At 43.5% G+C, this 27377-nt stretch overlaps 1 protein-coding gene across 2 annotated transcripts; it reads right to left on the reverse strand.

Annotated features, from left to right (window-relative positions):
- Positions 1–1578: 1578 nt before the first annotated feature.
- Bnc1 (basonuclin 1) lies at positions 1579–27377 on the reverse strand. Of its 2 annotated transcripts, none has more exons than XM_021168543.1 (5): positions 27279–27377; positions 13438–13537; positions 12233–12468; positions 8279–10131; positions 1579–3932 (listed from the first exon to the last, which is right to left on the reverse strand). In XM_021168543.1, exons 1-5 carry the CDS (start codon positions 27372–27374, stop codon positions 3248–3250), a joined length of 2970 nt encoding a protein of 989 aa, XP_021024202.1. In that variant the 5' UTR covers positions 27375–27377; the 3' UTR covers positions 1579–3247. The 2 variants fall into 2 exon arrangements, with proteins under 2 accessions (XP_021024202.1, XP_021024203.1); XM_021168544.1 differs by lacking the exon at positions 27279–27377 and adding an exon at positions 26360–26534 and having other exon boundaries at positions 1585–3932.

Raw genomic sequence — 27377 nt, forward strand, 5'->3', positions numbered from 1 at the left:
GTTTGAACTCACTTTGACCAGGACATACAGATTTCAGAAAGGTGACATTTGGCTAAGGGTTCCAGGCACTGTGTTCTGAAGTCCACGGTTACATTTACACTGAAGGCCCCATGGCTGCCTAGACTTTGAAGTGATGTTGGGTGCTTTCTCTAGATCTTCTCTCCCTTCAGGATAGAACTGCACCATGTATGCTGTCTGTCCTGCTTTCCCTTTCAGTCTTAAAGAAGTTCGTCACAATAAAATCATCCTGTATTTTAAATCTGGTTCATGGAGGTTCCAGACCTATACATAGCTCTAAATGGGGAAAACAAACCAACCAACCAAAAAAAGCCAGACAGGTGGAGCTAGGGAAAACTGGATCTTTTAGTCATAGGTGATTCTAGGGAGACTGGGATGAGACTGAGTTGTGAGAGAAAAATGGGTGGTGGGGGAATCCCACTCACTTCTCAGAGAGATTTGCAGGTCACTCTGATGGCACACAAACACAAGCTGGATCTTCTGTAGGTGTAGACAGATATGACCACACACAACAAAGTGAATATGGACACTGTGACTAGGGCAGTGCACAAATGGATTCTTATTTAATTATCTGAAGAAAGAAGTGACGTCATCTGCAATGGGATTTGTGAGTGGAGTTTTGAAAGAGCTACGCACCCCAGCTGTAGGCAGCTACCTAGGTTGCCTTGTACCTAGGCAAGTGTTACATTGCTGGGAGAACAGCAGCCAATAGCTGGTTGGCATTTTGGGCCTGGTTTATGCCAACTCTGTTGTTAACCATTACCAGGATATCAGCATAGTTGCTTAAGAAAAAAAAAAGGAAAGGAAGAAAGGGAGAAGGGAGGGAGGGAAGCAAGCAAGCAAGCAAGCGAGATACTACAGGAGAAGGAAGAGGTACACTGTATGCAAAGAAGGCAGCATAGTGGGCAAGAGGATGGAGAAGTTAATACAGGTAGATATTCCTATTAACCGTTAGGTGAAGCCAGTGGAGGAAGTTTGGACTTGGGCACATGATCTAATTTACAACTGGTCAAGATCATTTTAGCTGCTATAAGATGCTAGACTAGAAACAAAGGATCATTTAGGGTACCACTGTAGCCACCCAAGAAGGATGAAATGGCTTAGGAGTAGGGCGGGACTGTATAAATGCTAGTAGATAGCTTCCCTCTGAAGATGTGGGAGGCTGGATGGACAGATGTGTTCAAGCTCTTTCTCTATGGGCTGTCACTCACTGCTTTTCAGAAGTTAGCATTCACCAGGAAACGCAACGGTCTGCAAACTGTGAATATGTAGTTTGCAACTTCACCATCTGGTGGACACACGGCTTCCTGCACTGACCGAGTGGCCAGATACTTTATGCCAGTTTAAGTGGAACACTAGATTAATGAAGGTGGACAAAAAGTGAAGAAGTTACATTTAAGGAAAGGCTTACTGTCTCATCACGTTGTTCTATTTTAAGTATTAGGTGAGGCTTATCTTGGACAGCACAGGATTTATGAGACATCACAGTATGTGGCTTTTTTCTTTAAAGATCAATACTCAGCTCATCCTCTCAATGAATTAATCACTTCATCTCTTTGACCTTTTTATTGCAATCTATATTGGTATAGGAAGTCTTGTTATCTGTAGACTTTCAGCTCTCTCAAGTCCACAGTGTCTCTGTGTTTGTACATATGAGAAAATCCACTCATGAAAATACAGACATATAAATGAAACCATTGTTATAAATATTTGCCTTTTAAACAAAAGGTATGCCATATATTTTTATTAAATCATAGAAAACATTTGCATACAAAATTTTCCATTTTGGGGAAACTAGAATGTTAAACATCTCAGTAACAAAAAAGCTTGAAGGATACATCATTCCTTAAGCAGAGACAACTTTTAAGTAATTTTTTTTAAGTTGAAATAATTGCTTACAGGTTGTTGGCTTTCTCTATCTTTAAGCCAGGGGGATAATATCTCTTATAACCATCAATTTCCTTTAAGGATTTTTTAATTGAGTCAACATGAGTCAAACAGACAGTTAACTTGAACTCTGAATACAAAATCCACTTCTTTTAAAGCTGCATAGCCCTTTGACTACTGTAAATGCCTAATTCCAAGAGACATTCTCACTTCACAGGGCTGATTACAAATCCTTTCTATAGTGGCAAACATGGGTAACAGTGTAGAATAGATCTTGGAATAAGTTAAATATTAAGACATAGAACAAGGCAGTACGGTCTCTACTTTACTTTCTACCAAATAAATGTCAAAGTTCATCCAAACCTTATATATTTACCAATGGGTGAAGACTGAGGGATCCAGTGATATTGAAAATACTCAACAGCTATAAGAACCATGTTCTCTAAGTAGCTTGGTGGCTATATGCAAATGATTTAGTCAGAATCCCTCTTACTCTCACCCCGGTGGGCCAACAGACCCTGCAGTTCACCACCTGAAGACAGGCCGGTGCTCTGGAGCATAAGTTGTCACTTGTTCTAACTCTGAACAGAGATTCAGAGGTGACAGGGACATGTTTGCACTCACACCAAATAGTTACATAATATAAACTCAAGTTAAATATTATCAAAATAACTTTAAATTAAACTGAAGACCACTACTCTTAAGAGCATGAAATATTTCCCTCTAGCTTTTAAAATGCATGTTACAGATTAAGATTTGACAAGAAATGTGGAGGCCACCCAGCTTCCTTGGAGAACTCCCTGCCGTTCCATGAGAGACTGGAGGGAGCAATGAACAACTCCCAATGGAGGGATGGATGCTCTCTGAACTTCAATTCCCTAAACTCAAGTCTGGGTTTAAATGGGGAGGACTTGAAAATGACATCTTTGGGACTGGTGTCATGCCCACGTGATGGTGCTGTATTCCAGGGAACTTCTTTCCTGATACCCTTAATACTGCAGGCCTCATTCGTGCCTAGCTCCTGACCCCTACTCCCTCCAGTTAATTTGTAGACCTGGAGGTTTCCTAGGAAACATGTAAACAAATATGGGAAATCTGGCTTTCTGTGTTTTCCTTGTGTCAGTGGAAAACTTTGTGGGCTAAGAAAAAAAATATTAGGAAGGGCTACCCCAGTGTCAGCTTCTCACAGGCGAGTCTTGTGCTTACCCTGCTGTAGAAGGCTGTAGAGTCAAATCACTTTTGCTCGGCTTTTGAGAAATGGTATTAAACAGTCCAGCTACCTCATTCTTTGGATTATTTTATTCCTGAAATATGGCAAACACTTATAAGAGTCTTTGGCTTGTTACTGGAGGTGGCTTGGAGATGAAGCCAGGCTCTTATGCAGGTTGGGATTCTGACTGTGTCTGTTTCTACTGCGAACAGATGAGAACATCGTGTTGCAGCCTGGCACTTTGCACTTGTGGAGCTGGCGGAGGTGCACGGTTTTGTAATGGGCTCTAAAGGTCCCTTTGTTACTGTATATCTTTTGGCAGAGATGACAGGTTATTGGCAAACCAGAGGGCAGGCTAGCAAGGCTCTGGTCTGCCTTCTCCATCAGGACACAGAGAGGGTACTCATCTTCCCCAGAGACAAGGCTCTGTCCTTCACAGTTGCCATCACTGTCCTCCATAAGGGCAGTGCCTTCCTCACTCACGCCATCAGAGTCCCAGGAGGAATGACTGCTGCTCTCTGACTTCATACTTGAGGTAGTGCTCAAATCCAGAATGGTGCCCTCGCTAGGGGGGCCAGAGTTGTAGCTCTCCAGGCTGGCACTGTGAACTTGAGATATTGGGTAAACCAGACTGCCCATGCCACTTGTTCCCTTGAAGATGACAGATGTCTGTGATGCTTGTGGTGTGAAAGCCACATCCTGATAGGCCTCCTTGGCCACATCTTGCAGAAGGTAAGCTGCACGAAAATGGTCCTCACTCGTCTCCAATGCTTCTTCATTCAGTACTTTCTGGTGGAGGCTTAGGTTCGAGCTGTGTCTGCAAGAGTGAACAGACAGTCAGAGGTGAGTGGCTTTGGTTGTTGTTAGAGCCATTATTCTGAGTAGAGAGACTCAACAGACACTAGGAAATCCTGTGGTGTGGTGGGAGTCACCGCCAGGGTTAGCATCCTGTGAGCCAGGCTATGTGGTCAGCGGACACTGCACCACTGTGTGGTTATCTATCAGAAGCCAGCATTCCTCCCACCCCCAGGAAAGCTAACAGTCTGGAAACTTCAATTCTCACCACCAGATTACACCTAACTGCCTTTATCTCAACCAGAGAGGATGTCGAGACGACTTCAATTAGGCTAATGGGGAAATGAGGAACGACTACCATCTTTAAAACACACCATGTCATATGGCCATCGAACATTTGACACTGTCATATACAGAAATGATAGTATTTAAACTATATTGAATTAAACATGTTATTAAACCTTACATTCCCCGATTCCTTTTTGCTCCTCTGGTGTGGTAGGTAAAACACTAGAGATTCCTAATGTGATTTCCCGTCATCTTTCTATTGGATAGCACTGGTCTAGAGCAGGGGTACATGTGTCACTCCAGAAATCCTGTAGCTACAGCTGACAACCTAATCAGCTGGAAACTGTGTGTGTGTGTGTGTGTGTGTGTGTGTGTGTGTGTGTGTGTGTGTATGCTGGGGTAGGTCGTGTTTGCAGTGTCTCATAAGGAACCAGACAGGAGTTTTGCAAATGCAGCAGTGTGAACACACTGCCAATCTTGCACCCAGTGATTTACTCCTAACAGGCAGATGATGAGCATCCATTATGGCACATGCTGTTTACCCTCACGTTATCATGGATGTAACTTGTAAAATCAATGCTGCTCTTTCTTGGGATCCCCTGATCACTTCAGACAAGAAAAAAAAATCCCAATATCAAAAGGTGACAATCTTATAGGTGACAAGAGAATGATCCCAAAGAAGGAAGTGTCTCCCCTGATATAGATCAGAACTACGCCAGAGTCAAGAAAACACCTTCTCTATAAATAATTAGAATTTCCCTTCTAAATCTCTCAAGGTACATGTATGAAGGAGACTTAATCATATTTCATAAAATATAGATATTTTGTTATGCAGTTTTTTAGCCCTTTATACATTTTTGTGGACATAATGAGAATTATACCTCAAGATCACCCACTTTGCAAGCAGCTCTTCTCAGCTATAGCTCTGCCCTGTGATTATGTTAATGTTCCGCACTGAAGGGTTGGTACTTGTCTGGCAGAAAACCAGACAGCAGATGGACATATTAATTCTACTAAATTCAAGAGTTTTAAAAAAGTCAGACATTTGCAAGAACCTGGAACATGAAGGTTCTACTACAATGTAAATTTCTTGGGTCTCCTGTCCAGTTCCTGGGTATCCAGTGAAGACTAACAGCGAACTCTTCCCTTCTTCTCAGGCCTTAGAGAGTTAGCCATTCCTAAGGTGCTAAAGCCATTCCCTATGAGCAGGAAATACTATGACTGTCTGGACTATGTACCAGGTTTTCTTCTCCCAGGACTTTGTAAATCTGGGCCCCCTGCCTCATCCTCTCTTCAACCTCCACCTCCCACTAAGGGTTCTCTCCCTCTCAGTTCTATTTAGTTGAGATCAGTGACCCTTAAAGCATGCTCTAAACAAGCCTAGTTCCCGAAAGCCTTATAGTAGCTCCCAGGACAAGAGTTGACAACTAATTATTAATTCAGGGGAGTTTTCCAGAATGTATATAGCATGTGCTATTGGCAAAAGAATGAGAACCAGGCTGTTTTCTACTGAAGCAGATATTAGAGATCTTCAAATATATAAAACAATTTACCTCACTATATTTGAGAAAAATAAGTCTTTCCCATTAAAATGTTATATTAACATATAATATGTATATTCTTGTTTTAAAGAGACATGTCTTTTTTTTTTTTCCAGTTTTACTTCCTAATATAGTAAGCAATGATTGCTACAACTTAAATAGAGAAAAGCTAAGGACTAGAAAATGTTATGGGACTAAGACATTTAATACTTGCTGGCTTGGACATTCCCCTTCATCCAGGGGGCCTGGATTAGCATATTGAGGAGCCTGGGTAAGCACCCTAATATGTGTCACCACAGCCTACAGGACCTGACAGCAATCTTCATGGCCACCTACAGTTACCTTGTGCTGTCTGTCTCTTCCACTAAACTGTAGACTTGTGTGAGCAAGGATTTTTTCCTGAGTACCTAACAAAGAAAAGTTACTAGTCAACTCTGTGTCTGTCTGTCTGTCTGTCTGTCTGTCTGTTTTTCTCTCTCTCCCTCCCTCTTCTGCCTTCCTCCCTCCCTCCCTCCCTTCCTGGGAAGAGTTACTGATCAACTGTCTCTGTCTATCTGTCTGCCTGCCTCTCCCCCTCTCTCTCACAATCTCTCCCCCCACCTTTGTGTGTGTGTGTGTGTGTCTTCCTCCCTCCTTTCCCTCCCTCCCTCTGTTCTTAGGAACTGCAGCTCAAAGTGGGAAAGTTGGTTTCCTTAACACAACAGTAATGCAGCTCTCAACCTTTGACTTAGCTGAAGAGACAGACCTGGGCCTGCACTTACCCATAAAGTCCTACTTAAAATAGTGTTTTTGAAACTATAGATTTTTAGATAAATGTTCAGATTTCTTGACTTTTGGAATAAGTTGTATTGAAACATTTAGAACATAAGATGAGAATCTGTTATAGTTGAGATTTCTATACGTACAGGTCAGAACATAAGAAAACATTGACTGTATGAAAATGAAGTATCATATGAAAAGAGCTGTTGATCTAGTCTGTGATATAATCTAGTAGACCCTGTGGACTACAACAGTCTCACAAGCAGCAAAGATAACCTCACTGATATGACTACCTCTTCCTTATAACAACAGCTTATTCATGAGCAAACCCTCCTCTTCTTGGAGGACGAAGGAGAAGGGCTGGTTCACTAATTAGGGTATCCTAGTGGTTTGCTTTAAACATCCTAGCAACAGAAGCAGGAATTTTAACTAATATCTCCTGTGTCCTCAGTAAAGACAATGAGCGTGTTCTTGTGAGCCCTAGCAAGGAATGTGTGTGGGAGGCTTTACATTTTCACCCTCTTAACAAATTAGGTGTTACAATTTGGACTAAGTTAGTGGTGATGCTGAGCTGCTTCAAGTCAAGCTTGTTTGAACAAACGCACTTTTCACATTCTCTGAGCCATTTATCACACTGTGTTCGTCAGACAGCTGACCCTTTCATTACACCTCTTAGATCACCTTTGAGATACCTGCTCGCCCTTCCAGACGCTGGGAGGAGGCGCTCTAAATTATGACTGGTAGCCCACGTGCACAAAGAAAAGCCCAGTGCTGTGCTCCAGGACGATGAGAGCCCTGTGCGTGTGCGCTCTGAGACTAGTCCATGTGCTTCAGGAAAAGAAAGCATCTTTCCAACATATATCACAGCCACTGAAATGAGCTGCCGATCATCTATAGTTTTTGATAGGTTAACATTTTAAAAAGTCTCTAATCAAACTGCTATTTTTTCCTGCAAATGTTGCTGGATGACTATAAACCAGAGAAAAGTTTTCATGTGGTAGAGTCTCCATTTGGTGAAATGAAAATCAGGCTAGTTTTGAGAAATGGCATGATACTTTAAAAAGCCCTCCCTCCCTCCCTCCCTCCTCCCCACACTTGCCCTTCTGACCACCGCTAACCTGAGAACCAGCATATTGTTAGCACACACACCTGGGGGCAGATGTGTTTCTCAATTTGGGATCTCTCAGACTAGAAAGGTAGAATGAATGATATGTGTGCTGAAGTATATCAGAGTATCTATTAATAAATTAATATCAATACATTCATTAGTAATTCAATCATACCAAAGCTACATAAGCCCTTTAGAAGGTAATAGTGGAAATCTACCACAAAAAGCATCATGTCTTTCCAGGTCATGTTTTGTGGTTAAATACTTTTAGATTTTTAGAACTGAAAATTCACGAGTTTCCTCAGAATAACTCCCACATCATCTGGAAACTTGCTAGAAATGCAAACTCCCATGTTTCACCCCTGACCTACAACAGTATATTTTAGGGTTAGAGTCCAGAAGCCTGCTTTCCTGACCTTTCAGGCCAATACATGCTAAGGTTTAAAAACTGCTGGTTTGGGGCGGTGGCGGTGATGCCTTTAATCACAGCACTTGGAAGGTAGAGTCAGACTGATCTCTGTGAGTTTGAGGCCAGCCACATCTACAGAGCTGTGCTTCAGGCCAGCCGGAGCTATACAGAGAAACTGTCTGGAGAAACAAAAACCAACCAACCAAGCAACCAACCAACCTAGAACTGCTGTCTGGGGAGAGGCCTGCCGACAGCCACCTTACCTGTCTCTGCTCCTACGGGAAGGGAAAGCAGCCCCGCAGCCCTCCACTGTGCACGCGTGTGTCTCTTGGGCGTGTGTATTCTTCTCATGTGTCTTCATGCTGCAAGCGTTTTTAAAGGTCTTCTTGCAGATGTCACACTGGAAGCGGGCTTCTTCCTTCTGCCTCACTAGTGCATGCTCACCCAGGGGCTCCAGCTCCTTAGACTCTTCCAGAAAAGGAAAAGCCATCCCCCTGGTGGACAAAGCACCAAAGAGTCCCCCAGCCAGCAGGCGCTGCTGCAACTCCATGTAGTCAGGAAAAGGGATTTGGGGCACCAGGCCAGCTGTGAAATGGCGCTCGTGGCCACCATCCTCCACCTCTCTTGGCATCACTGAACTCAGTGCTACCTTCTGTTCAGCCTCCCTCTCAGTGAGCGTGGTCTGCTCAAGGGTTCTGCTGAGAGCTCCATGCGACTCAATCACAGATTCAAGATGGCAGGCTCTTTCTTCTTGTGGAAGAGGCTCCTCTAAGCTTAGCTGTGTATGCTGCTCCTCAGGTACTCTGTCTGACTGAGGACTGCTGTCCTCTGGCTCGTCTTCACTGACTACCTGCAGAGGCACCTCATCGTCTGAGCTGAGACTGTGTCTCTTCTCGGCTATTTCCACAGCTTCTTTCTCTATTTTGATAGGCATACTGGACTTGCGGGATTTCTTCTTGGGAAGAGCATCAAATGGCATGTCTGTGGAAACCAGCTGTTCTGGGATTGAAGAGGACAGCAGAGGGAGGGAAGGCAGCATGCCGGGTGTGTTGGCCAGCTCCGCGGGAGTGGCTGGACTGCGGTAGAAAGGAAGGACTGGCTGGACAGTCTTTAGATTAGGGAAAAGCACACCATTTTGCCCAATGCTTGAGAAAGCAGGTTGGCCTTTGGAGTCCTCCACTGAACCAGTGTAGCCAGGGAGGGGCCCACAGTCTGGAGACATCACTGTAAAACCTGGGCGCTTGTAGGTCTCAGAGCTTGCCAGGTTCAGGCTGTTCCTGAGATCTTTGTCCCTGTTGTTTCTGTTCATTGGCATGTGCAGGCGAGGGTTGGGGTTGGCGCTGTGTCGGTTCCGGCTCCTCAGGGAGCTGAATACCATGTTACACCCTTCAATCGTACACTTGTGCTTGATCTTCAGGTGGACGGCGTTGTAGTGGATCTTCAGAGTGCCTTTGTCATAGAACGTCTTCTCGCACGCCGTGCAGAACACCCGGCCCTTCTTAGCACTAAGGCTGTTCCTCTCAGGCTTCACCTTGGCCTCAGGGGACAGCTGTGTCCTTTCAAGCTTACTGGCAATGCTATATGAGCTGGAGTCGCTTAAGTGAGCACTGTCTTCCTTTTGGGGGACAGTTTCTGGACAGCTGAGACACTGTTCTTTTTCAACCTGAAATGGGGTGGAAGTCAAGAAGCTGCTGTCCGAGAAGGGCCCATGGAGCTCCTGTTTGGGGTCCTGGCTTTGGTCCTGCCCTTGCTCCAGCATGTACTGTTCAGGCAGCGACCCTATCAGAGCAGGAGGCAGAGGGTTGAAGAACTGGAAAGGCAACATGAACGTCATGTTGCTTATAAGGTTCTCAAAGGGGTGCATGCCGCTGGGGCTTCCTTTGTCCACGGGAGTGGGGAGGCTGGCACTCCTGTGGCCACAGCTCTCGATGAAAGCCCTGATGTCTACGTTAGCCGTGGTGGGCGGTATGATGACAGACTGCTCTTCTTTCTCTTGGATTGCCATGAGTTCAACTATGGACTTGGTCTCTCCAAAGCGAAGGAACTGCTGCAAGGTAGCCACTTCCTCCTCACTGGTCATGATGCTCCAGTGATCCAGCACCTTCCCTGAGGCATCCTAAACACAAAGCAGAAGGTAAGAGAATGCCAGTCCACGGCTGCCTGCTCTGCTCCCCATGCAGGCGTGTGTCATGGCGCCCCCTCCAGACTGTAAGAGGGTATTTTGTGCACACTAGGAAAACACTACTGCGGATCAACACAGGGCTTGCTGAACTTAATCCCTGCCCACCCCACTCCCCTAGGCCAGATACTCTGTGCAGATCATAAACTACACAAATGTAAAGAGTGGCCATACCATTGGTCTAGAAGAGCTAACTAAATGTGTATTACTCAAACCCAAGTCAGGAAAATTTGGTAGTTATTTTTCATCTTATTTCAAACTAGTTGGTTGTCATATATAATTTCTGTCATATATTAGGCACAATGATTTTCTTCACTAAAATAGAAATATGTATCATTTGAACGACAGTAATATCTTCATCTAAAGAGTACAAGTGGGGCAGTGAAGTCTGGATATAGCTCAAGTATTCATTTGCTGCAGACTTAATAATCTCCTAAGCACCTACCATCAACAAGCAAGTGAGCACATATTGATCTGCTACACATGTCCATGAAGCAGAGCTATGGCCATGCTGGAGTGCTGCAGATCTGTCAAACTCTAACAAGGCCTAACTTTTCCCAAAACTGCAATAAATATTTTATCACAGAACATGTATTCAATGGCCTACTGAGATTTTTCACAGTGCATGTGAGAGTTTTGAAGATGAGGAAGACTGTAACATCATAAATATTTCAAGCACCAGAGGTTCAAGGTAATTGATTCCACATTTTTAATCCTAACACTAGAAAGCAAGATTATTAGGATCATTAAATATTGATCTATATCATAATGCAAGACCATAATGCTACTCTATGTATGGCCATTTCTACTCAGCCGAGGGCCCCACACCAGAGGTGTGCTCACAGGATTCCAGGGCAAGATTACAGGCTTTAGAATTAGGAAGAAATGTGCTCATTTCTGGGTCTGCTCCATACTGGTGGAATAACTTTCAGCAAGAACACTCACAGCCTTCTGGATTTTCAATTAGAAAACAAAGGTAAATGGGTTTAGTGCTGTATACTTTTAATTCCAACACTCAGGAGGCAGAGGCAGGTGGATCTCTGTGAGTTCAAGGCCAGCCCAGTATATATACAAATATAGAAATTATAGGCAAGCTAGGGCTACATAGTGAGACCCTATCAGAAAGAAAGAAAGAAAGAAAGAAAGAAAGAAAGAAAGAAAGAAAGAAAGAAAGAAAAAAAGAAAGAGAGAAAAACAAAGGAAGAAAGACAGACAGACAAACAGGGATACTATATTTATTTTATCATAAAAATACTAGAAGAATATGTCCACTAATAGTTATTGCCAATATATAATTGACCTAAAACTAAAGTTAATATTAGACTTGAAAATGCATGTATTTTTCGTTTCACTGAAAAAAAATGTTAACTGAAGCTTGCTGATATTTCTAGTGTAGTGGCGAGAAACCATCCTCTGACGCTGCAGAAAGTGTACTGTTTTCTCAAGAAACATTGCACCCAAGATGTAACACAGGAAAAGAAGTTCAACTACTCTGGAAATAGATAAGGGAGAGAAGACTGAGGCGCCGAAGCAAAGAGGAGAAGATGCGAGGAAGCTGAGAGAGAATCTGGTGTTGGTGGTGAAAAGAGGAGAAAGTGGGTGAAGGAGAGTCGATAGCAGGAAGGAGAGGACAGGATGGAGACAGAGAGGAAGGGTTAGCATATGAACACAACAACATCACACGTGGCGCCAAGACTTTCCAGAACAGCAAAGGAACATCGGCTTGAGTGCTGTTTGCTGTGTAGTTCAGACACACAAGAGCCTTTTCTCATCCCCCAGTTCTGACACCCCAAATAAAGCAAGTGGTGTTCTGTGGAAGTCAGATTAGTGAAATATGCTCAAGAGTTCACATAGTGCCCTCACAGCCTAAAGCTTCACAGAGACCTTAGGAAAGCACACAATTCCTCCAGAACATGAGTCAGGGCCTGAAGGCATTAGGAAGAAGTTCAAAGGGAAGGAGGCCAGTGACTGGTAGGGCACTGGCTTACATCAGTTGCATGGGCACTCAAGGAGAAGAGCAGGGCCAAGGTCGCTGTACCTGTAACACATATCCACGGATGTAATCCTGAAGCGTCCAGTCCAGGGCATGGAGGATCTGTAGAACCTCATCTTGCTTCAGCACACTGAAGAGCCGGTCCAATAGGATTTTCAGGCGAACAGGGATAGCCTGGGTTCCATAGAGCATGAGGCTGCTAATATCGAACACCACATTGGACTGGACAATTTCCACTTGGCTTGTTGGATACACAGGGGGAATCCTCAGCTTACTCAGAGCTGAAAATCAAGTGCAAGACGTTTGGGAAAGCTCTAATTTTAGGGGAAGCAATGCACAGAAAGAATTTAAGAATAAGAAAGAACCATAGGGGTAGCTTGGGCTGCTCTTAGTTTTCTATGTCAACAGGGGGTGCGGGGCGGGGGGACCCAAAAATCCATAAAGGACTAATATCTATAAGAGCCATAGGGCTTCACGTTCTTCACAGAAATTTCTAAAATAAAAGGGACAGACTTAAGATTTTTCTCCCACTCTTGTGACATGCCAGAGAAGGAAAATGTTCACACACTGGGGAAGGGAGAAAGAAGGGAACACAGAAGCAGCAAGGACAGACTCAGAGACCAGACAGTTGAGAGTCAGAGTCTGGAGGTGAAGATAGCCTTAGGAACTTCAAAGATCTGGGGCCGGGGCCTAATCTGCTGTGTGGGACTGGGGCTTTAGAAATTAAGCCACCTAAATCCAGTCTGTTCAACACAAGAGTTACCAGCCTCTGGGGGCTATTTACATGAAATCAATCAAAGTTAAAGAAAGGTGGTAACACCACTCTCCAGCAGCCTTTGCCACATTCCAGCACTCACCAGTTCCAAGTGGCTCATGACTGTCAGAGTTGGCGAATGCAAAAGCAGGATGTCCACTTATAAATTTCAGCTAAATCGTGAATAAGGGGCATGCTTGTATCAGGACACATTTCAGCCAAAAAATACCAGAGGCTAATTGTGACCGTGGAACATGTCTATCACTGTCATACAACAGCACCTGAAGGATCAGTTTGGACATATTTAGAATGGAGTTAATATTATATAAGTTAAAATGTGAAGATATAATTTATATCGCCCGTTACCTGGGACACACTAGAAATTACTACTTAGTTTAGGAGTCAGCTGTCAGTCTTCGCTATGAAATCAGTTCCTCTGTAAATTTAAGTTATTAACAAAGGCCACTAAAGGATGAGAGGGAAGAAATAAAATTACCATGAGCCACCCATCCGTGCCTGCACTGTTCACACTGACGGTGGTTTATTTTCCCAGGTTTGAAACATTGGCAACTGCAGTTCAGAGTACAGCCGATAGCCTGCAAGAGAGAACACATGCATGGGTATGACGTCAGAGCTACGTGCAGGGTATGCTGCATTTATTAAACAAAGGGACTTCCCACACTCATTAGCATTCGCTCAGCAGTGGGTGCCTTGTGCCAGGCCAAAGGTGCGCAGTATGCACTAGGAAAGAGAAGCAGGGAATCCAGCACTTGGGAGACCATGAACTTCAACACAGATATTTTGCATATGATAATTACTAAGACTCTATAAGGATTTCTTAGAAAATATTATGGTTTGAAACCTTGCTCTTATGAAAAAAATAAAAATAATATTTTTACCAAATGTCTGAGCTGATCAGAGCAGCAACTCTTAAAGAATAAAGACTAGTTTGGAACCAGTAAAAGAAAAATCGGAAGCAACAGTGATCCATGTACAGATCTGTTACCCTCAGATGCTTACGATATGACAGAAGCTGAAAAGCTTAAATAGATTTGAGGAAGCAGAATGGCTGATATTACATGACTGTTAGAGACAGATATAGGTTGGGCAAATCCTGCACTGATGCCTCAGGTTTTATATATGTGTGTGCATGTACATGTATGTTTCTGCAATGTCCAAAAGTACAGTGGAAATAGAAAGCAGAGATGCATGTGTTCAACAAAGTCCCAGTGTTAAGATTGAGAGACACAAGCCGGGCGTGGTGGTGCACGCCTTTAATCCCAGCACTTGGGAGGCAGAGGCAGGCGGATTTCTGAGTTCGAGGCCAGCCTGGTCTACAAAGTGAGTTCCAGGACAGCCAGAGCTATACAGAGAAACCCTGTCTCGAAAAACCAAAAAAAAAAAAAAAAAAAAGATTGAGAGACACACGTATAATGTTTTCTGTGTGAGTGTGTGTGCATGGTATTGTACATTTATGTGTGCATTCATGTATGGGTCTGAATATGTGTGTGTGTGTGTGTGTCTACCCAATGGCCCAAGCGGCTTTCTCAGTTAGCCTCCACCTTGTTATGAGTCAGGGTCTCACAGCAATTCATACAGATGGACTAACCAGTGAGCTCCTACAGAGTCTTCTGTTCCATCCCCAGTAGCCCCTGTCCCACTCCTGGGGTTACAAGTCTGTGCTAGAATTTTACATGGGTGCTGCCATTCTAAATTCAGGTCCTCCTGCTTGCATGCCAAGTACTTTACTAACCCATCTTGTCAAGAGTTTCTCACAAGCTAGAGGCCTAAAGGACATAATCTATTACTAGCAAACCAACAAGACCCCTAAAAGGAGCTCAGGCAGTGAGGCTCCAACTCAGTTACTTATATATTTTTTTAATATGTTTAAAGCTATAAAGTATGCTTCTCGGTGCAATTTGTATGGTTTGAGAGCTTTGAAACTGGGAGAATGTGTGTTTGGAGAAGACACAATAGACCTCTGACTTTGGGCTTAAACCTCTAGTCTGCCAGTGAAGGAACTGTGAGGCACAGTGTGAAGGACAAGGAAGGAGAATCTGGTCAAGGATTTAGGAAATTCACTCCATGGATTAGTGCAACCTGTCTCCTTCAAAAAAAAAAATCATCTGCTTGTAGTCCTGTGAAATGTACAGACACTCTGGGACAGTCTGGTAGCTTCTTTAAATGTCAAGCATAGAGTTACTGTATGACCCAGAAATTCTGCTCCTCCATATACAGCCAAGAGAACAAAAATTGTGTGTCCATCCCCAAATCATCCACACGACTGTTTGTAGCACTATGCACAGCAGTGAAGGTGGAAACAACCCCAGTATCCACCAGCAGATGAATAGGCAAGATGCAGTCTACCCACCAATGGAGTGAAGAAGTCAGGCATAAACATCACATGGTCCTATGCTTCTATTTACATGAAATGTCAGGAGGTCAATTCATAGAGGCAGAGAGCAGAGGGGTGACTACGGAACAAATGGAGCAGGGGTGAGTGAGTGACTGTGGGGAACGGAGCAGCAGAGCAGCGGGAGAAGAGACTGGATGGAAGCAGAAGGGGACTCTTCGCGTTACATAAAGGAATATTTTTGCTTTGTGCGATGTTCACTTACTGAGCTTGCAAATACTGCACTTTTTACCAACTAAAAACTTGTGACAAAACTATGTTTGTTAGCACTGCTTTTCCAACATCTCAGTGTTATCCATAGTTTTAAAAGCAATACACTGTTATTCAATTAAGGTATACACACGTAACTGGTATTTCACACTTAAAAGACTATAGCATAACTTAACTTTCATGTACACAGAAAACTACAAAAAGTGTATGATTTGCTGTGTCTTGTAGATTAAGCACAGTCTCATTAAGATCTGCATGTAGTAACTCTGTTTAACTGTGGAGAAGCTGGCAGGTAGTTTTGGGAAGCAGTTGGGTTGTTCTAGATTCCCGTAGTAACAAGTGAGGGATTCATCAACACCTGCTAGTATTTCAAGACAGGATTTTTGGAAGCCCAGACAGGTCTCAAACATAGCCCAGGATGACCTTGAACTCCTGACTCTCCTGCCTCCATCAGCTAAAAGCTGGGACTGCAGACTCCTGTCACCTCACATGTTTGTTTGTGCTTTTTTTGTTTGTTTGTTTGTTTTTTGTTTGTTTTTAATAGCCGTCCTTGTGATTCTTGTGGATGTAAGTGAAATCTCAGTGTGGTTTGGTTCACACTTCCCTGATGCCCGATGGGCTAGCATCTTTTCTGTGTTTACCTGCTATTTGTGTCTATTCTCTGGAGACACGTCCGTTAGATCATCTGAGTAGTTTTTAATATAAGGTTGTGTTTGTTGGTACTATGCTGTATGCATTAGTTTATTTTCCAAGTTCCAGTCTGTTACCAGATACATTATCTCAAATGTGTTCTCCCACCGTTTCTCTTTCTTAATGGTATCTTTTGAAACACAGAGGTTTCAGATTTTGAGTAGGTTTTAAGATGGTGAAGTGTCCTAAAATTAGATGATAATGGTGGCCGTACAAACAAAGTAATCATTTGTTGATTGCTAAATGCTAACAGAACACTACATTACATAAAGCTGAAGTAATTCACAACCCAGACTTAACAAATACTGCTTAAGAAGAAAATATTTTAAAAGGAAGAACATTTCTTTCACCTCTGCTTTTTTGAGATAGCATTTACTCTTTTAGAAAAAGGTATGGATGGCTAGGCATAGTGGCACATGCCTTTAATCTCAGAACTCAGTAGGCAAACGTGGGCAGGCCTATGAGTTCAAGGATAGGCTGGTATATATTAGTGAGTTCAGACTAGCCAAGGTTATATAAGGAGACCCTGTCTCAAAAAACAAAAACAAAAACAAATATGGTTATGGAAATATACAAATAAACTTACATTTCATTTATTTTGAAAATTAAGCCTGTTTTAAGAGAAGGAAATGTTGCTCAAAAGATTTTGCTCAAAAGACCGAGGCTCACACAAAGTTCCTGGAAATACTGTGAAACTGTCTCCCATTCAGCAGAATGAAACCTTAAGGAACAATCCCAAGCATATTCCCTAGCCAAGGACTGATGCCTCTATTCTCCATCTCTCGCCATTCCACTTCTATGTCCCAACTCAGATAACTGACATTTCAGGTGCAGAGGTCTCTGTGCTTCCCTGTGTGTTAGTCAGTGACAGTGGCCCTGGCCTCTGTCTCACCATATGTCAAGTAAACTCCTTTATACATTTCCAAATGCCCTATGACCTATGTCATCTGTTGTTGAGACCACTGACTCAATTTGGTCATTCCCATATAGCAGCTTCTACCTAAGGAACATAACAAACAGTATCACAAGTCTCATTTATAAGTATTGATTTATGAGAAACAGTCACGTGGTTGCACGTGAAGCTATTTGAATAAGGCTTAATAAAGCTTGTTAAGCATCTATAGAAATAAATGTCAGAGGAATTATTTGTGAACTAGGAGAACCTAATTAGAATAACAAAAAATTCTGATGTAGAGACCATTAGATTTTTCCACGTAGCTCAGAATTCCACAAAGTCAAATTATAGCATCCTTAGCTGAAGATAAATTAAATCATCTCAAATGAAATAAAAAAAAAATCATCTAATTACAAGATGAAAGTCCTCATGTAAATCAAATGGAAAACTTGAAATTTACATGTTTTCATTTGGGTGCCTAATTCTCTCTCCATTCCTCAGAAGGAAAGCAGAGGATTCCAGCAATCCAAACTCAACAAGACATGATTGTCCAGTCTTAGCCTCTTGTCCTCATCAGATGATCTCGATACAAATCCACATCTAAAGTTCTGCCTTGCTGACTTACAACCATCATGTGATCATTCATTCACACCGTGTATGTGACACATTTGGTCATTTACTGCCTAGGCCTAGACTTTAGCTAGCTTGATGGATCTGTTTGATCTCCCAGACACCCCTGTTCCACCTTTAGCTTGGGGAGATGCTTCCACGGGCTTTTGCTAGAGGGGCTGAGTACCCATCTCAAGCACACAGTGGGGTAGATGCAGATATCCAGCACTGGACAATGAAAGACTGTTTCAGGATTTGAACTGACCCCAGTAATAAAAACCATTCAAAACTATTGTCACCTCTACAACATGTATATACTTTAATATGATATATTTTCATAATTTTAAAGTGGTAAGTACGAGAACTCTGGGATCCCCGTGTTTGTTGCACTGATTTTTTGGAGGGTCACATTATCTAGCTGTGCAGCTTTGTCAGCTTTTGTCTTCACGGTCTAGACCACTAGCTGCATTTGACATGTGAGATCTAACTACTAGGATTTAAATTCAATTCCTTGGTCACACCAGTCATACTTGGTGCTCTACTTGTAGCTAGTAGCTACTACAACAATGGACAGCGATGATACCATCATTGCAGAAAGGTCTCTGGGCCAGTGCTAAGCTCGGGAGTGAGGCCAGCCAGGCCATGAGACCAGCCATTATTTCATGTAGTCCTTACTATCACACCGTGAGGACAGAATTATAACACTTAAATTAATGGAAGATTTATAACTTACTCAGGGTCACACAGCTAGTCAGTGTTACTAAACGTTTATTATGTGTGAGACAATGCATCAAAGAGCACCCATGTGTAACTCATATCTCCTTCTCATAACCACTAAGGGAGTTTGGTGCTACCATTCCTCTTTTATATACCAAGAAGCTGAAGAGTTTACAGGCTATCCAGGTGGTCTAAAGTCTGAATATTCAGGGTACATTCTGCCTTAAAGTATCAGTATTTTGTGTTAGCACAGTAACAGTCAGTGGCAATACTTTTTAGGGTTGGGTATTACACTATGCACAAGATCAAGAAGTTAAAGTTTCATATGGTAAAGAAACTTCTCTTGGTAATTATTTCTTGGATGTGAGTGAGACATCACTCTGGACTGTTGAGGCTGCAGTATAGAACAGGACTGCAGAGGCCTGTAGCTTCCTGGGGCTTAAATCTAGAGGAGGTAGATGATGAGAAGGCAAGTAAGAATTTCACAATAAAGTGAGTGTTGGGAAAGAGCTGAGCAGACCTCAGTGCTAAAACCTGCTGGCATGCAGAGTATCAACAAGTCGGTATGTAGAGCCATCTGTCATCTAAGGCCTCAGAGGAGCATGTCAAGCCAAGTGCCAAGGGGATAGAGAAGATGGAGCGAGTACCTCAGAAAGCAAGCTCAGCAAGGGCAAAGGCCATAAGATATGAGAGAGACCAGTGAGTTTAGGAGAGAGAAAGGAGGCCAGTGTGCCTAGTAGAGTGAAGTGAAGGGTAGAAAATAAGTCATAGAGGCACTGGAGACCACTCTGTACAGGGCCTTGTGGGACAAGCCAAGAGCTCGGATTCTGTCCTAACAGTGAGCGTTTTGGAAACAAGACAAGTGAATGTGGTCTGCTGTTACAAAGAGAACTCTAGCGACACAGGTGAACGAACGCCTTTCACATCATTGAGCTCTTTCACTGAGTGTAATAAAATCTACAACTTTCCCTATCCTATGTCATACTTCTGGCTCAGTCTTCAGCTTATGCTGCTAGGCATTCCTGCTCTCCTCAGGCCAGTCAGCCATATTAGTGGATACACAGCAGAGGAATGAAGAAACAGATACACGGTCTGACCATGCTTCTTGCTGTCATGTCCACGAGTAGGTTCTCAGGTCCTCTGGCTCTGGTGGTTTGACTCTGCATAGACACAACCACCAAAAGTCGACAGAAGATAAAAATGTTCCCAAAAGTCTCTCCCCAGTTCAGAAAAAAGGTGATTCAACAGTTAGAACACCTATTGACTAGCAGAGTCCCATGTTTGGTAAATCCTCCACTGTGCTACGTGAGTGGAGAAGTGAATGACTGACCAATGCAAAGTTTACCTTGTGCAATGATTACAGAAGTCCATCTAGTTTCCTTACATTTTTATTTATTTATTTACTTTATTGTGCACAGGCACACCTGCCACAGTGTAAATGTGGAGGTCAGAAAGTTTGTGGGAGTTTGTTCTCTCCTTCTACCATGTGGGTTCAATTCCAGCCATCGGGCTTGGCGGCTTTACCCACTGAGCCATCTTGTCCCACAATATCCTTTTCTTCTTATCTGCCTTAGTAAAAGAATTTTTGCTGGGCCTCATGATGCAGACCTATAAATCCCAGTTACATGTGAGACTAAGGCAGGAGGGGCGGAGGTTCAAGGCTTGCTAGTAATTCAAAGTGAATTAGAGGCCAGTTTGGCCAACTCAGTGAAGCCCCATCTCAAGCTGGAAACTAAACAGAGGGCTGAGGATATGGCTCAGTGGTAGAGTGACTGCTTAATGTGTGGGCCTTAGGTTCAACCTCTAGTAGGATAAGTAAGAAAAAAGGAATTTTAAATCACTGATGGGCAGGCAGCTAAGCACTGGTGCATGGTGGACACTAGAACTTCCTGGGTAGAACGTCAATTCCTTTGTCCTTCCTCCATCTTGGAACAAAACTAGGGTAGCTAGACACCAGAGGGCATTCTGTAACCATTAGGCAACCTAGAGGGCACATCGCAAGGATGGCTGAGAATAAAGAATGGTCACTATTATCTTGGTGCCTTTTACTAGTCATCAAATGCACTTTCTAGTTTGCACTTACACAGTGATCTCCCACTGTCTATTAAAAGGGCCACAAAATCAAAAACAAAATAAAACCCACCTAGAAAATGGTTCACGAGGAGAGACGGCTGAGCCTAAGTTTGGAGTCTGAGGACCTATCTTAATGATAAAATATTAAGACTCTGCCAGATCCCCAGTAGTAAAAATATCATTAAGATCTCAACTTGAAATCAAAGAACCCCAGGCTGCCAAACCACAGCTCACTTACAATTCACTAGGTTTTGGGACAGAAAGGCTTCAGGCTTTTCCAGCTTGTATTTTTAAACACTGGATATAGATAACTGCTGTTGGTTTGTGTGAGTCCTGGAAATTTCACTGCCCATCCAAAACTGCTAGTCAGAACATAATTTAAAGTCGCTAGGATGCCCTGTGAGAGTGTGGCTTTGTTTCCCATTCTCCTCCCTATGGGGCTACAGCCTGGCTCTCCTGGCTCTGAAAACCAAACATTCAAAGCTGGGAGTCATCACCTTGGAGCCACGCTGACACTGTAGTTCTGTACTCGTCATTTTTCTTACCAGAGCCAGGTTTGCCTTTTGATTCTGACCTCCCCACTCCCTTTCCATAGATTTCTTTTATTTTTTATTTTCTCCATCAATTTTATCATATATGAAACCTCACAGGAGTGCAACTAGGATTCTGAAAATACTACTGTCATTTGTCAGATGGGAGTCAGGACAACCTGGAGCAGGAAGAGAGCCACTGAGGTCCTCCTCGTGTGTGTGGCAGCCTCCCTGGCCTGCAGTGCTAAGCAGGAGTCCACGTGACAAGCACACAGAACAGATATCTGTTCATCCCACAGCGCATCCATCACGCCTTCACCTTGCACAGCCTCAGCCAGGCAAGAAGTGGCAGTGCTAGCACTGCAGAGATAGCTCAGTGGTTCAGAGCGCTGGCTGCTCTTCCAGAGGACGCAGGTTCAACTCCGAGTATCCACATGGCAGCTCACAACTGTCTTTACCTCCAGTTCCAGGGCATCCAACACCCTCACACAGACACATGCACGGGTCAAATACCAATGCACAGAAAATAAAATTAATTATTAAAAAGAAAAAAGCCCAGCAGTGACTATGATTGATCAGTCAGCTTGTATCATTTACAGGTGAAAACTCAAGGCTTCGAAACATACTCAAAACCAATGCGGAAGTCACTGGCAGCAGTTAGAGACTTCTGGGAGATCAACAAACTGTTTTGAAAACCAGTAAACTAGAGGAAGAGGGAAGCAGGTGTTCTTTCCTATAGGACTTGAGGCCAGGGAAGCCAACATATTGACAAGACAGGTTCTCTGGAGTCAAACCGGGAAAGACTAAGACGCTCCCATTTCACAGCTCTTAATAAAAGGAGGACAGCAATCGGCCCCATCAGACCCTGAATAGAGCGTACAGCTCATTGCACATGTGGTATTTTGTCAAAACATCCAAACCTATGGCTGAGCAAGGTTCTTCGCCAACACTGAATCTGGAAGACACAGGAGACAGAAATATATGTAGATGGCATCACAAGAAAGGAACTGTTAAGAACTCAGACTAGCATTCTAAAGATGGCTGACTTGGCCTTTTCAACAGATAATGGCAAGGCTGAAAAAAACAAAGACTATAAACCTAGAAATTAGAAGCTACAGATAGTGTATACACTTGTATTCTAATCTGAACAAACCAATGGTAACATAAAGTTTATAAAACAGTCTAGGGAATTTGAACACTGCCTGGAAATGTAATGATGGTGAGGAGATATGATAATTAGCTAGTATTACTTTCTGGTGCCAAGGCTTGGACCTAAGGCCCTGAACATGTGAAGCATGTGCCCCACCACTGAGCCACGCCCCCAAGTTATTTTAAGGTGTTTTATGGTATATTGGATTTGTTTCTAAAAGGGAATGTTTTTATATTTTACAGCAACATATAAAATATTTTTAATGAAATTGTATGACAGCTAGAACCTCCTTTAAAGTAATCTGAGATTTCTAGCCGTAGGAAATAGGAAATGCAGATGAAGAAGATCAACTCTTGACATCCCAAACACACATTCACCAAGTTTCAGTACAGTTTAATTCTCTTTATTTAAAATTTTCTATAATAAAAAGTGAAAAAGTAAACTATGTGAAGGCTCCCATTTCCTTCTAAATTTCAATTTGCACTAGCCAACAGAGAATAACCTGTGTAGAGAGGCCAGAGGAGTCTTCCTCCAGGAGAAAGCAGACATGTTCTCTGTGTACAAGCAATATCCTGGGTTGGTGTGCTGAGTGCAGTAACATGGCCCACAAAACATAGGTTTCTGTTTGGCCAGTGAGAGCCAATCTTGAAAAGCAACATAGGTGGGGTTGAGGGATGGGAAGCCCTGATGGACAGTCAAGAGTCTCTCTGTTGGGTCTTCTAGGGTTCTGAACAATGGAAGGCACTGCTTACCACTATCAGGAGTGAAAGCCATGATCGAAATGGGGGATACCGGGAGCCTCAGGATGTAGTTAGTATTTGCAATGTAAAAATGACACTGAAAGAGAACTGACAGAGACATGAGAGACATCTCACTGCAAGCTAGGGCTGAAGAGAGAATACAGAAGCAACAGGGCACAGAGATGGGCCTGCAAGAGAGAGTTAGGGAGCTAGATGCCCTTCAGGGGACGGATGTTGGACTAAGTCCACCTCTGAGCAAAAGGTACACAGGACACTTCTGTAAAGTTCCCTTGGTGCTTAGTTCAAAGAGGATAATGGGAAAAATACTTGTTCTTTTGATGTTTATAAATCAAAGCCTATATCCTATGCCAAAACAATTTAACATCTACACCCTTTTTTCATATTATTAGTTTTTAAAACTGAAAATGTGAAAAATTGTAGAAAATATACAAACATCTTAGAAATTAAGCTGAATATTTCCTTTTTTAAAAAAAAGATTTGAAACACATAGCAATATAAATGATATGGGCATATTTTTTCCTTATAACCTACATGTAGACAAACTCAGAAGTCTTCATAAACCTTAGATAACAAGGCTAAAAAGACATCAGTGATATGTAACATACAATTAGCCATGGAAAGTGGGAATTAAAAAACACTTCAAAATTTTAGTTAAGGTAGTTTAAATACTTCACACAAATTTATTACTGATGATGGTGTAAAAGCCAAGTGTGAATGAACATGTTTAAATAAAACCATTTTAAGGATTCAAAGGGAACTAAAAAACAACTTTTTTTTTGCCAAGATAAACTCAAATTCAGTTATTTCTGCCATTCCACCCCCACCTTAAGACCCAGCATAGTGCATCCTGAAATGTTACAGTTGGAGGTAAGAAAGCTTGAATGTCATAATAATTCCAGAAACAGGTGGAGGACTACGGAGGGACGATGCCGTCTCTAGAAGCTGGGAAAGAGCAGAAAACCGTTTCCCACATTCCAGTACATGAAAGGCTCACACAATCCGCAGGAAGGGACAGCCGCATCCATATAATGAATGGGAAGAACAGTTAAAAGTGTAAATTAGAGTCCCCCTAAGGTCAGCATTCTGTTCTACACAGGTCTGCTCCAGCCCAGCTTTCACATCTTATTTTCCCAACCTCTCCCTTCCTTTACATTAGTGGAGAGAAATGGGGATCGCCTCTAAGCTAGAGCCCTTTTACAATTGGTTAGGTTGATTTATAATAAACGGTCCGTGTGTGGACAGGAACCGAGAGAGCTTTTTTTCCAAGTAACTATGTATGTCTGAGGAGGCCCCAAACTGGACTCTGGAGAAACAGGGCTGCTTTGTGTTTGGACTCAGCTTCCTTGGCTAAAAGAGGCATACGGGTGGATATAGAGAGCGGGGGTGCCACACTGCAATCTTGGAAACTCCAGAAGGAGGGAGAAAAGACTTCAAAGGATGATGAGATAAGAAAAAAGGGTTTCTGCTAGAAACCAACTAACAAGGGAGGAGGGTCCCAGCACTTCCTGACGCTGCTTCTGTGCCACCTCCAGTTATCTCAAACATCCCGCAAAAGAGTCACCAACAGTAGACAAACAGTCATGATCTGTAGTGACATACAATAAGGGAAAGGACAAAAAGAGCCTGTGACTTCCTAAACCTTGATCTTAGCAAAGCCAGAGCCACGTCAGATCATCAGATCGGAGAACCTGGGGAAACGGCATTTCTAGTTTCTTTCTAACCAGACTGTGTCTGACAAAAGTAACTACCTCACTCTAAATGACATCTGTAGAGGAGAAAATCCACCCTGGGGTAAAGCACACTCCTCCTGCAAGTAATTTACCTTGCAAGCCTTCAGGGCAACTCCTCTTAATGGCCACCGTCAGAATAACTTCCAAAGCCATATACAGAAGCTCAAAGACATTTCTGGCCCCTTGTACTGCAGTTTCATTTTACTAACAAAGTTTTAAAATGTTCCCTCACACTTACTTCTTGGCATCCCGAAGAGACAAGTGTGTGCTTAAGAGACAATTATTTGTTGTGTGGGGAAAACTAGATGGCTTTTTCTCACCACAGGGCAGGGTCACTTTTCCAAGCTGATGATCTGAGATATAAAATATGAGTATGGGCCTGGGATACAGGTCTAACTTCTTCTAGGGGAGAGGTCATAAAAACCAAATCATCCTCTGTATAAACCATATATTTCTAAGGCAATGGATTTATGTGGGTAAAGATTTCTTATGTGAATTCCAACCCAGGTGCACACATCACTGGTATATATATATACATATATATATATATATATATATATATATATGTGTGTGTGTGTGTGTGTGTGTGTGTGTGTGTGTGTGTGTATCCTAGGAAATATTCATGGGCAAACTAGTAACCATTTTCTCTGTGACAGACAGAGCTCCAGGGAATCCTTATGAGTCTGCATGGGTGGACATGAGAGTACAAATTAAATTATGCAGCTGTCTGAACACAATCTGAGTTCTCAAACTCTGAGGAGCTCACACCCTAAAAAGAGTCCATCAAAGTATCTGAGGATTCAGCTACAACAGAACACCGTCAACACCTGAGTGGAGGCAGTTACAGTTTCTGTAAAACTGAAGTTTGTGAACTTGCAACAATAAATAAGATGAGTCATATTTTTTAACTATCTGAAAGTATGCTAAAAAGAATAGTTATTAAAATTCTCCAGAGAAAGAAGGACAGCTGTCTGTATCTATTTTAAAGAAAAATAAAATACAGCACAAATTGTAACACTTTAAGTAATGTGCAAAATTACACTTTGATGCATACAATTTTAAGAAAGGTATAATAATATGCATCAACAAATTTGGGGAGGGGCGAATGAGAAAGTTATATGTTTCACTACTTAACAAAAGTTTTAACGCACAAACATCAATTTGTAAACTCAACCTCTGTTAAATCTGAAAAGATCCCATGAAAATCTAACAGCACAGTGAAGACAACGAGCAAGAAAAAAGACTGCCAAAAAAGATTTGCCAAAATGCTGTTTTTCAGTTTTCCTATGCTGTCACACCAAAATCTTGTTGTTTTAATAAGAAAAATTTACTTCTTATTGTTGATGTGTTTCCATGCAGTAACATGTACAGACACACACACACACACACTCTGACAGGGATTCCCAGGACACCAGTGGGGCCTCTTTCAAGCCCCTTAAGTGTTAACAGCAGAGGCCTGGCTGTGACCAGGCGTCTGGCCCGATTTAAATGCCCTCATCTTCAGAGGTCTGCGGTGAGCCTAGCCATAAAACTAGGGGACATTACCGAACCCCAGAGTGTCTGATCTTCCCCCCCCCCTCCCCGCACCGCACACAACTTCACTCATACAATTAAGGCTGCTAGTTGGCATTCCATTTAACTGTCAAACTCAGGCTGGTGGCAGCCCCACAGCCACAAAGAGATGCCTTAAACGAGAAGAACATGTTTCTACACCGCATTTGAGAAAGTTTGGCTCCGAGCTATGTACTGATTGATATCAGATCTCTCTCACTTGCCTCTCCAATCTTGTCACATCTGGCTGACAAATCCCCAGGAGTTTATCCGAAGTCGTGAGGCCAGTAGGGTTAAGGGGGTCCCCTGGGGAAGCAGCGCCCGTGGACAGCGGGCACCCGAAGCGGATGCTGGGGTACGCCCGGCTGGAACCCCGCTGCGGGGTGGACAGTCACTGCGGCCAGTAAGCACCTCACCTCTGCATTGCCAGGGTCCCTTCCTGTCACCCTCAGGTAAACCATCTCCGAAGAGACTGGACCTTGGCCCTCTGGCTTCCCCATCAGCATCCGGATGCGCTCCTCCAAGTCCCTGAGCGACCGGAGGGCAAGAACACCCCTCACTGTCCCACGCTCTACAAGCCAGAAGTAACGCCGGCAAACCAACGCACGCCTTCGCGCGGTTCATCTGCGAGCGTCCGTCCTCTTCAGACACGTCTAATGCGGCGCTTTTGGTCTTTTGTCTCTTCCCTTTTTAAAAAAGCAAGGATTTGTCCCTCAGGGGTCCGGCGCCCCCTCCACGCCCCTCGGGCGTCTCCGCCACTCTCCTCCCGGGATGACCGAAGGTCACGGCTTGAAATACCAGACAGATGGACGTCCCTGCGCCAACAGCGGTTGGACAGGGGCTCTGGGGTGTAAGAGAAATGGGGCGCCGCTCACAAGTCACCTCGCTGCGACCGGGCACAGGCTGCGAGGAACTGCATTTCGGCCTCCCGGGACGCACACGGCGCCGCCGCCGAGCAGGTGGCCCTCGTAGGGCGGCCCCGCGCCCGTCGCCCGCGCGACCACTTACCTCAGCCATCCTGCAGCCGCTGCGGAGCCGGCCTTCCCGGCGCGCGTCCCCTGCCCGGGCCGCTCCGCGTCCGCCCCGGCTCGGCGACCGCCGCATCCA

This window comes from Mus caroli, chromosome 7, assembly GCF_900094665.2.
Source record: "Mus caroli chromosome 7, CAROLI_EIJ_v1.1, whole genome shotgun sequence".
Classification (NCBI taxonomy): Eukaryota; Metazoa; Chordata; class Mammalia; order Rodentia; family Muridae; genus Mus; species Mus caroli.